Source organism: Taeniopygia guttata, chromosome 5 (genome assembly GCF_048771995.1).
Source record: "Taeniopygia guttata chromosome 5, bTaeGut7.mat, whole genome shotgun sequence".
Taxonomy (NCBI): domain Eukaryota; kingdom Metazoa; phylum Chordata; class Aves; order Passeriformes; family Estrildidae; genus Taeniopygia; species Taeniopygia guttata.
The window spans coordinates 53,056,723-53,068,225 of NC_133030.1; the positions used below are offsets into that span (position 1 = coordinate 53,056,723).

The 11,503-nt window shown below is 44.4% G+C and overlaps 1 protein-coding gene across 3 annotated transcripts in view; it reads right to left on the minus strand.

Moving 5' to 3' along the window:
* DEGS2 (delta 4-desaturase, sphingolipid 2) overlaps nucleotides 1–11,503 on the minus strand; it is a 32,518-nt gene that overhangs the window by 17,587 nt on the left and 3,428 nt on the right. The window contains exon 1 of one of the 3 annotated variants that reach the window (XM_030274979.4): nucleotides 4,523–4,682. The exons of 1 other annotated variant lie outside the window; for it this stretch is intronic. In XM_030274979.4, coding sequence (XP_030130839.2) covers nucleotides 4,523–4,547 — 25 coding nt within the window. In that variant the 5' untranslated portion in view covers nucleotides 4,548–4,682. Of the gene's footprint in view, nucleotides 1–748; nucleotides 1,279–4,522; nucleotides 4,683–11,503 lie in introns of those variants that run through there. One more of the 3 variants, XM_002200242.5, reaches the window with a different exon arrangement.

Genomic DNA, 11,503 nt, shown 5'->3' on the forward strand with positions numbered 1-11,503 from the left:
TCAGTCAGAAGTTCCATTGCCATTTTATAAAAGTTCTTTAAAAACTTTATCATGCTCATTAGAGGGAAGAAAACAAAATTACCAACCCACCCAAATGAAAAGAGGAGGGAAAATCAAAATATTTTTTATTAATAAAATGTTGGAAATGCATTTTTAGGAGATACACAACAATACTCTGCGACAATTCTGAATTATCAACTATTCTCAAAAACGATCTTCGGAATAGCCCAAACCCCCCACAAAAATAAGCCTCCCGATCCACCACACTCCTGCGAGCAGTTAAACGCTGCGTGTGCAGCACGAAAATACAGGAGTGCACCTTGTCCCCGACAAGCAGCGGGGACTGTCTGCTGTCCCCCAGCAGATGTGACCCGCGTGCCCGTTTACCCTGATGCCCCACCAAGGCACGGGGAACAAGGCCCGCAGGAGGGCTCCCGGCCCGCGCCCGGGGCACGCCTGGCGGAGCCGCCCGTCCCCGGCGGCAGCGCCGCTCCCGCTCCCGGGGCGCGGGGCGGACCGGCGGCCGCTGGCGCAGCCCGTGTCGCCGCTGCCACCGCTGACCCGGCTCGGCACAGCCGGGCTCGATTCGGCCGCGGCATCCCCGGAGAGAGCTGGGAGCGCTGCACGCCTCGGGGGCACAGCCGGCAGCCCGGACACCAGCCCGAGCCGCACCGACCCCCCGCCCCGCCCGTCCCCTGCCGTGCAGGAGCGCAGCCCGGCCCGGCTGCCCGAGTACCCCCCGTCGTACCCAGGATCTCCTTCCTGCGCTGCGTGTGGGGCTGCTCCGTGTAGACCCACTCGAAGTCCCCGCGGGTGACGCGGTTCCCCATGGCGCTGCTGCGCCCCGCGCCGCGCTGTCCTTATAGCTCCGCGCCCGCGGAGGGGCGGCCCCTCCGCCCGCCCCCGCCCCGCGGCCGCCGCGGGCGGGCACCGGGACAGCTCCGCGGCTTGGCTCGGGAGAGCTGCAGAGCCCCTCCGGGATGTCGGGGGCAGTCCGGCGGGAAGGCGTGCCTCGGGCTGACTCTGGGACGGGGGACGGGCGGCCGGGGCTCGCCGTGCTGCAGGGACCGCGAGGGCAGCAGGAGAGGCGGCGGGGTGGGCGCGTTTGCGGGGCAGCGGCGATCCCCGTCGTGCCGCTGCCAGCACCGGGGCTGGGCACAACCACTGCATCCATCGCCGCCTCGGGCAGCTCCAGAGCACAAGGGGAACTCCAGCGCTGCAGGTCCCCGGCCACTTCCAGACACAGCTTTTGGAAAGCAAAAGTAGTCCAAACGCCATAAATCCAGAGACAGACCCCTAAGCAGAACCGTGTTTTAGGGCAAAGCCCAGTTGAGCGAGCTCCTCCCAGGGGTGAAAGACCTAGAACAGTGCAAAGGCGACCAACGACTGACATACATTTCCTTGGCGCCCTGACAATCTTTGTGAGCTGTCCCGATAGAATCCAGCCCTTGGATGCATGACACTTCACTCCTTCTAGTCTGCAGACCATTGCCCAGGTACTGTCCCTGCTGGAGCAGCAGGAAATCACACTGCTACCTTGGTAACAAAACCAGGCAAAGGACTTGCTAACCTTAAAACTAAGGTAACCTTATGTACCTCTCTAGCCTCTCTGATTCACAGAGTTACACGTTTCACAGTGATGTTTCCACACACAAAACCCAAAATTAAAGTGCTGCCCTTGTTCCCACTATGTCATTTTGCAAGTCTATACCTGACCCCTTGTCCATCTTCACTCATTATACCTATCCCTATCATTAGTCCTTCCAACAACAACATCACATGTGGATCAGCGCCAATTTTGTTTCATTCTGTTTCAATATGAAAGTCTCTAGAACCCACCATTCCATCCTACCCTTAAAAATTTATTATTACAGGTGGAAATTAAAAGGAACAAAAAAGCAGCCTTGAAAAAATGAGATGTAAATATTTTTCAGCAAGAATTTTTTGCCTACAAACACTGGCAACACTGTCACCTCTTATATTAGCCAAGTGGAACTATTTAAGATGTCTTGGTAGAACAGTTACACCAAGGGCTAAAATATATGAACAATGAAACAACTCACAAACCCAAAACCCTGATGCTTGACTGCTAGGAAGCTTTAGGAGGCTTTTTTGAGAGTTGGAGTTTTTTCCCCTAAGTCACGGAATCACAGAAGCTGAGTTGGAAGGGACGCACAAGGACCATTGAATCCAACTCCTGGCCCCGCATAGGACCATCCACAAAAGTCACACAATGCACTTAAGAGCATTGTCCAAACACTTCTTGAACTCTGTCAGGCTTGGTGCTTTGACCACTGCCCTGGGGAGTCTGTTCCAGCCCAACCGCACTCTGGGTGAAGAAAGAACCTTTTTCTAATATCCAACCTAAAACTCCCCTAACACAACTTCAGGTCATGCCCTTGGGTTCTGTCACTGAGCACCACAGAGAAGAGATCTGCTCCTCCTCTTCTCCTTATGAGGAAGTTGTAACTGCAGTGAGGTCTCCCCTCAGTCTCCTCCAGGATGAACAGAGCAAGTGACCTCAGCAGCTCCTCATACAGCTTCCCCTCAAGGCCTTTCAGCGTTTGTTGCCCTCCTTTGGATGCTCTCTTCTAGCTTAAAATGTAAACCCTTGAATGATGAAAGGTGCAAAGCAGATTGAATGGAAGGACTGTGGTGTACAGGGAAACAGTTTTACCCGCAGCAGGAGCAGGAGTTTAACCATTTTGCTGTTACATCTCAGCTCTCTGTAAGTACAATGGTTTCTTCGTTATTGCTCCAGCACAAGTTTGGTGCTTGCTCGTGAAGTTGCAGGGTCCAACCCAGATAAGGGACTGTTAAACCAAGTTAAGGTTATTACACGTTTCCAGAAGAAATGGATTGTTCAGAGAGCAGATGCATTGTTATCTCAACCTAAATTTCTAATTGGCTCAAATGTTTTGGTGTGTTGACAGTACCTGTGAAGAAGCCAAAGATACTAAATGTGACCCTTCTGTCACTTCCTGCTCAGGTATGCTGAAGGTGACTAAAAAATAAATTAGTGGGGCAGTCCATGCAGTTACAAAAAAAAAAAAAAAAGACTTCACCCCAAGGCTTTTCCAATAGGACAGTGCTACTGCATTATGGTAAGTTACACATGGAAACTTAATATCTCCTTTGTAGGCAAACAGCTTCTCCTTGATGTAGCTCATTACTACAGATTCAACCTGACCACATAAGAAGAACAGAAAACTTTTCTGTCTCCAGTGAGTTGGCAGAGTTGGCATCTGGTTTTGAAAGCTGAATTTAATGCTTTATATTTCTATAAAAAGCCAAACAAATAATACTAATTCAAGAGTAATTGTGGGTACCAGACAAACAAGAAACACCAGCTTTAGATCGTCTTCAGTTCTGACCACTTGGCATCCTTAGTTTTACAACATTCTAGTAAAATCATTCACAGTGGAAAAGGGAGGGAAGGGTGTTAATGGCACCTAGCAATAATAGCCCTTTTAATGAATACTGTAATGACTGTGAACTCTACAGAGTCACGAAGTCACAACACTTTACACAGCACAAATGTGCTTCACACGGTCGGGTTTTCTCACCTGTAGCCTCCCTTTCTCATTTAATTTCCCATACTTGTCCAGGATTTCTGGGAACTATTGGGAAGCCTAGCTGAGAGAAATTCCTAACACACTCAGGAGGAAGAGCACAATTGCTGTCTCTGTGCAAGTTACCATCAAAATATCTCATTTACATAGCTTTAAGTACACATCACATTAATCTCCAGCATCCCAAGGTAAAAAAGACAAAAATCCTTTGCTCCTCTGAGGACATGGCCTACAATATACAGCTCTGAAGCAAGACATATTGGTCCGCTGTTCCACACATCCAGGCAGACTCACCCTTCCTCGCCCAAAGATGCTTCCCCATCAGCTGGCTTCCCAGCACGAATGTATTTCTGCTATACAACCCAGTCACTTCCTTCTTCTGCTCATGGAAAGGACAGGTGACAGTGTGAATACAGCAGAAACACCTGCATATGTCTCATAGTGACTACTGCCAGCCTTGGGAGTTTGAGGTGCATTAATTCTGCCCTGGTGTGCAGGTCTAAATTCCTCTTCTTGTGGTGCCAACAACTAATCTTTGTTAAAGTTGCTGTTCTGGAACTAAAACAAAGTTGTCTGGGAATTTTCTCTCTAAATAAATTGTTTTCTTCTCTGAAGTAAGAGCTCCATGTCCCATGACAGACTTGTATGCAGTTACTGCATTACCTACTTGCTTCTCTGCATAAATTGGACCTTCTTTCATTGCCAGAAGAAAACACAGCTATAATATTTGCTTTTTTAGTGAAGATTTTGCTGTCATTTTGAATTAGGTATTACTCTCTGACCTGATGCAACTACTGTCAACATTTACAACGTGATGCACTTTATTGAACAAAGTCAAATTTTCATAGGCAGCATAGTTTGTAGATGAGCCATGTCAGCACACGCCCATACCGAAGTAAGTTCAGGAGAAACAATTTGCCAGCAAGACCCAGTTTGTTTTCCCATCTCACCTGCGCTGACCCTTCCTGAGGTCATCCTGGACTTCTCCTTCCATTGGGTTAGCTCTACGCTAGAGTTGTGAGATGAACTGACCAAACCAGGGCGCTGAGGAGCTGGTGCGGGAGCCTTAGGAGGAGCTGGGGCGGGGGCGGCTGCGCGGCCGGAGGGCTCCAAGGGGAGCCGCGCTGCAGGCAGGGCCGGGCTGTGATCGCCCCGTGCTGCGGCCGGAGGGCTCCAAGGGGAGCCGCGCCGCAGGCAGGGCTGGGCTGTGATCGCCCCGTGCTGCGGCCGGAGGGCTCCAAGGGAGTCGCACCGCAGGCAGGGCTGGGCTGGGCTGGGCTCGGCCCGTGCTGCGGCCGGAGGGCTCCAAGGGGAGCCGCGCTGCAGGCAGGGCTGGGCTGGGCTGGGCTCGGCCCGTGCTGCGGCCGGAGGGCTCCAAGGGGAGCCGCACCGCAGGCCGGGCTCGGCCCGTGAGGGGCGGGAGCTCAGCCGGGGTCCCGCCGGTGCCCGCGGCGCCTCGGCCGCCCCGCCGCGAGTGCAGCGCGCCCCCTGCCGCCGCCGCGCCGCCAGCGCGGGCCCCGCTCCGCCCTCGCTCTGCCCCGGGACACGCGGTCTCCTTCCAGCCCGGAGTCCCGCCGGCCCTCGGAGACAACGGAGATCACAGGAACGGTGCCTGAGGAAAGGCTCGCTAAGCAAGACCGACGGACTCGGTTTGGTAGCGCTCGAGTGTTCTCGCTTCCTTTAGAAATACGGCCTTAAGGAAGTTAAAAATGTTTTGTCTAGCGGTTAACAAATGCGAGGCTGCTGTAACTAACGATAACCCTGTGATCCAGTACATAATGTATTTAGACAGATCGCTCCTACAAAATTCACATGGAAACAATTTCCTCTTCTAGATAAATATTTTTTTTTCCGTGATATATTTCTTTGCTTTTCTAAGGAATCATAATCTTTATACAAAGTAATTTATTCCACGGAGTGGTTTATGTTGTCCAAAGGATTTGCAATTGCTTTCTCCCACAAGATGTATTTGCTGTTACACACCGTAAGTACTTCCCCCATGGGTAGCTTTTCCACCATCCCTGCAATCTCGGGCATTTCAGGAAGCTTTACATCCTGACACAAATTCCTGAGTGGAGTGTGGGAACTAGACTTCTATTCCACAGCAAAGATTTAAATCACAAAAAGTAGTAACAACGTTTGTAATCTCCAATCCAAATATGAGAACCTAAAGGGTTCACTGTGGAAAAGTTGTCAGAATTATGAGAGAACATGGGTCCTTGAAGAAAATTTCTCTTCTTCCCCTCTAACCATCTTCTCTAGGCACTCTTCTCTGAAAGCTCACCCTATTGGAGCTGGTCTGTCTGGCAGGGCTCTCTGGACTGCAGATCTGCTTTCCCAAACCTATTTCCCGATACTCAGGTTTCAACGTGATGCACTAAAAACCTTTCATTTCAGTGCTGCTGAGCTCATTCTGACAATAGGCGTGACACGGGGTTAAGATGGGTACTTGTTCAGCCTCTTGAAGTCAGAGATTAAACTTTGTGTAAAGGAAGAAAAAAGACACTTGAAAATGTCTCGCTGTGTGTGTTATGTAGTGTGGATGTGTAGGAAGGATTGCCTCTGCAGGGAACAGTTGGACGACAACTTCGATAACAAACTGTACTGAATTCCCAAGATTATGTTATACAGTCTGTTTTTATTTTCAAGAAACATTTTTAGTTAGCATTTATATTGTAGCAACATATATAGACCCTCCAAAATGGACTACGGTTTGACTATAAATTCACAAAGTAAAATTACAATCTTTCTTCCGATAAGTTACAACTCCTTCTAGTAGAAGCACAGTAGGAAAAACCACTGATCAGCTTTGCCCATACATAAAGAGTATAAGGTTTTGCTCAGTTTAGCAAAATGTCAGTCGAGTCACAATATCTATTTCCTCATGGAAACCTAGCTAAGTTGATTTAATTAAAAAAAAATAGTTGTCCTTGGGCTTTCCTTGTAGCATTTTATACCTAAATTATTTATTTTTATTTAGCCTTGTTAATTTCAATCTATTTTTCGTTTAAAATGTAATATTAAAAACTCTAGGGCTACGTCTTCCTTATGCTACTGGGATCTCTCCGATGACTTCAGCAGAAGCCAGAGCTGAGCACTTTGCAGCACCAGGTCTGTAACCCAAGGGATTGCATATGCAGGAGAAGAGATAGGAAGCCCAGCTATTTGCAGGACAATCCGCATGAATCAGAGCTGCAGATTTGCTCCCTGGCCCCAGGGAGCAGTGGGAGCAGTTAGGACACATATTCATATACATTGCCTGTGCTGGCAGGTGTGAAATCGTACCATGCTGGCTCAACTAATAGGTATTAATTCCCCAGAAATTTCTGCTTTTTGTGTTGTCTACCATTTGCAAGATACGGACTATTCATATGTCCAACCATGTCCTGTGTTGGTGTAATACGATTTCTTCGCGAAGACTGAGGATTTCTGGAAGGGTAGTTTCCTACCCTCAGTCATGAAATCAGGAGGAGGACAAAAAATTCATTTATTATCATCAGGTCAGGTTTAAAACTCAATAATAATTATTTTTAATTTCTCTTTCATAATTAAAGGACTAGACTTTCTGGAGTGAGGATTAGTTCCACTGATTCATGCATTCTTTCATATGGCAAGAAAAACTAATTATATGATCCTTACAACAAAAACCTGTTTAATGAAACTGGGGTGATTAATGACCATAACTTAGAAATTAGTTTGGAATGGTGGCATTCCAAATCCTCTTTCCATCACTCTGCAAGATGACTGATGAGAGAAAATCCTTCTTCACTGTGTTCAGCCTCAAAAACACAAGCAGTTGACAAATGTAGGAGAGCACTGTAAATATCAGTGAATTAATTGGTGTAGCTGTGTTAGCTGCTAGGTTTGCTGCTAAGAGGGGAATCTGTAGTAGGATATGATACAGTAGGATGTGATAAAGAAAACAATAATTATTAAAAGTACCACAAAGAGAAACAGAGAAAAGAGGTGTACAAAGAGTTCCCTGCTTATGCTCATAATGAAGCTTTAAAGGCGTTTTGTAGGAGTCCATATACAAATTGGGATCAGGGATTTCCCTCATGTTTAGTTAGCAAACTGAGGAGAGAGGACAATGACATTTGTAGCAGAATCTAGCGGGCCATAAAGCCAGGCATGGTGGCAGTTATATTAGATCAGCAGGAGATAAAGCTAAATTAGGAAGGAGGCTAAATTGTGAAGGACTATAAAGGTAAAGTTAAAACCACATTTCCTGCAGAGCTGCAAAGAGCTAGGACAAGGACTCTGGAAAGATGGCACAGATAATTAGCATTTTACTTAGTGAATTATTTTAATGGCATTGTAAATTCCAGGTTTTAAATTTCTTCTTGAGTTAGGTTTTGTTTTTGTTTTTTTTTTTTTTCTTTTCAAGACTTCTCCTGTTTTAATGGATTAATAGGCCATTCTAGATGAAGATAACAAGGAAAACCTGCTATCTCAAATAGGCAGAACTTATTCATTAGTCCTAGATAAGTATTTAACAAGTGTTAGCAAGAGTACCCTTTATCATCAACTACTGATTTTCTTTTCCTCCAGTAAGTGACTTTCTATCTGGTCTTCTTTACACAAGTGCAAGAAATATCTTAAAAGCTATCCATGTCACATATTTAACTAGGTATGTAAGTATTATCTGTTTAGTGATTGGTGTTGGCTTACAATGGGAGGGCTAATCTTTCTTTCTTTCCCAAACCTTAGACAAATAGTTTGTGTGAGAAAGAGAAGGGAAAATAGGATATCAGAATTTTCCAAACCAGTGAATTTGAAAGGCTGGGTGAAACAATCAGGAAAAGGGTGTGCTGACCCTGCTAGAGACAAGAGAGAAGGCTGTAGATGCTGGCTGTGAAAACCTCACTTATTTCACAACTTTCACAGTTCAAGTGTCTTCCCTTTGTTTTGCTGTGAAATGAAGAGGGCGGGAATAGTAAAAAAAAAACAACAACACACCAACCACAAAAATCACTCCAATATTTAGAAAACAAGCATTGATAATTTTGTTATTCACTTGTACTTTGTGAACGATTAACTTGTTTTCTGTGACCTTTCTTTTCTTAAAACACAGCAGACTTCTATATTTGCCAAATAATTATTTTCAACAGAACAGCTACCTAGTTTGGGATACATGCAGCTGAGATAAGGGTCAGGACAATTAGTTCTGTAGTATGAAACAAGAAACAGCTCTTCATACAAATATCACATAACCAGATACTATACACAAAGTTGGACTGTACAGCAGTGTCAACTGTGGTTCTGGAAGCTGTGAACAACTAGTTCACCACAAGAAAAAAAAATGTACATGAGTTAAAGCATAATATTGATAGAGTGGCTAATGATGTTGAGTACTGACCATTATCTGCTGATCATATATATGGTGTATAATACAAACATATATATACATACATACATATATATATATATATGTAGGAAGATAACTTATACTGGGCATATCTGAGAGATAGGTTTTAAGTGTTCTCCCAAACGAGGGTGCCGCAATACCTCAAGCATCCTATATCTTCTTGTGCTATGAGCAGCATTGCTGATTCTCTGCAGGTAGTCTTCATTTAACAAATGCTTTAAGCATTCCGGGAATTGCAAAATAAAATTGCAATTAAAATTTAAGATTACAAAGAAAAAAATTAGCCATGTTCTTTTAGTGGTGCCCAGTGAAAGGACATGAGGCTACAGGCACAAATTGCAATACACAAAGTTTTTTTAAACATATGAGAAAAGCTTCTTTCAGTCAAACATGGGAACAAGTTGCCAGAGAGGCTGTGGAGTCACCATTAATGGAGACATTCAAAGCTTGGCTGAACAGTACTCAGAACAATTTGACTTCACTTTTGAGCCGGAGCTTAGACTAGAATTTATCTAGAGATCCCTTGTAATCTCAGCTCTGTTCTTCTGTGATCGTGTGAAACTGAAAGATCAATGTCTCTCATTCAGCTTTGTATTCTTTCGGGTTAATTGAAACAAAAAATGATTTTTCAAATTATCCTTGTATGCCATCAGTGCATATGGTGGCAGTAATCTGCTGCAGAACTCTCTACTTCTTACACGGATGTCCCTCTTCACTCTAAAATAGTGAAGCACATACAATATTCTGTAGTACTTCACGCCAAGTATATGTAGAAGGTAAAAGCTGAAGGAAGGAAGTTTAGAGGCGCCAGAAATGTCTCTGAGAACACGCATCTTGTCTTCTTTTCCTTCCTCTCCTTTCTTCTCCTGCCTTCCTTTTCCTGTGCATGGTACTGGCTCAGGTAAATGTGGGTGGCACTACTTTTTTACAACACTGCACCAAAAGAAAAGAGGTGACTTCTCAGTAACCTGTAGCTTTCTAACTTGTCTAAAATTATTTCTGTACAGAACTACTACAGTTTGTGCTGGCTTTGAAGTTGCCATGTCTTTGAATCCTGAGGTTTTCCCTGCACATTCTGGCGCTAAGAAAAGCAGATGTGTGAGTCAGCTCAATCCAAAAGAAAGGAAGGCTGTCAGGACAGCAGAAGCTGAGTTTATCAGGAGAAAACACATGACATTTTGTTCTTTCAGTCAGGTGTGCTTGGCACCTGAAACTACTACCAGGAATTTTGGAGTGGCTAGAACGGAGAGCGGAGATAAAACAATGCTGGGGGGTGTGTGCATGTGAAAAGTAGAAATCTGGTTTCTGCAGACTGATGGTGGACTACAATTTCCTGCAGCAGATTTTAAGGAAGAAACCAGGGAAGAACACCCTCACCCCCTCCCCCCCCACAATAAAACAGCTAAATCTGAGGCATCTAGAGCTTACAGATGTACGAATATGTATTCCTAAACACTTGTTAGGGATGCTTAAAAGTAACTTTTATTTCCAGTGGATGGTTTACATTTTTAAAATTAAATCTTTTTATACCTTGCTTTTTAAATGTGTCTACGAAACAAACTGGAGTTCTGAGCATGGGGAGCAAAATGGGGAGCATAGGGCAAGAAGGGATTATTAAGGGGATAAATTCTGCTGCTATGTAGATAGAGGACAAAGTTTTCTTTTAAACACCTTTTCACTGGGCAGCTTTCACATCTTTATTTTTCCTTGTTGCTGTGTTTTTTTGTCAAGCTGTTAATGGAAAATAATGTAAGTTAAGCAATCATCTCATTCAGGATAAAGAGAACACAATTGAAAATGAGGTGGTTGTGATACTTACAAACTTTAAAGTGCCTGTTCGGAAATTATTTAATTGCTTGCAGTAAAAAAAAAAAAAAGGACAAAAATGAAATAAGGTTGTGCAAGATTATTTAACTATTATCACTGACCTGAACCAAAAATTTAATCTCAATAAACAAGGGAGACTTGTGACTTTGTTCTTGTATTTGACAAAGCTCATTTACACTAACACCAAAAATAACCCTTCACCCAAAATAAGGCACTCAGGCCCAGTCCCACTTGCTCTGATGGCAATGTCAGCTCTGATGGGAATTCAAGAGCAGGACTGAGTGCATGTCTAACATGCATGTGACATTAATGTTTCCTCTACGCAAGCTCAGAATATAAAGTATAACTGAGTGATGTATTTCTCCTAAAAAAAATAGAAAAGTATACCATGACTCACCATTTTTAAAATTACGTGTAACTTTTACTGAGGGATTACAGAGACTTCATTCTGATTTTGAAATCTTGTTCTTAAAAGCTACAGAACCATTTTTCCCACGCTGGTACATTTGTCCTTCCAGATATAAACAGAGGGGCAGAATTTATATGTAGAGTTCTGGAAATCTCTTTACAGGATCTAAAAACAGCCTTTCAGCTTGTGAGAATTTTGCTATGATAAACTACATCTTGTAGTTTGTTAAAATGGGAGTGCTGAGTATGACTGGAGAGAAGGAAATTCCAGATCTCCACAAATAAATTTGTTGCTATTTCTAATATTTAATAGAAAAGTATTTCCTAA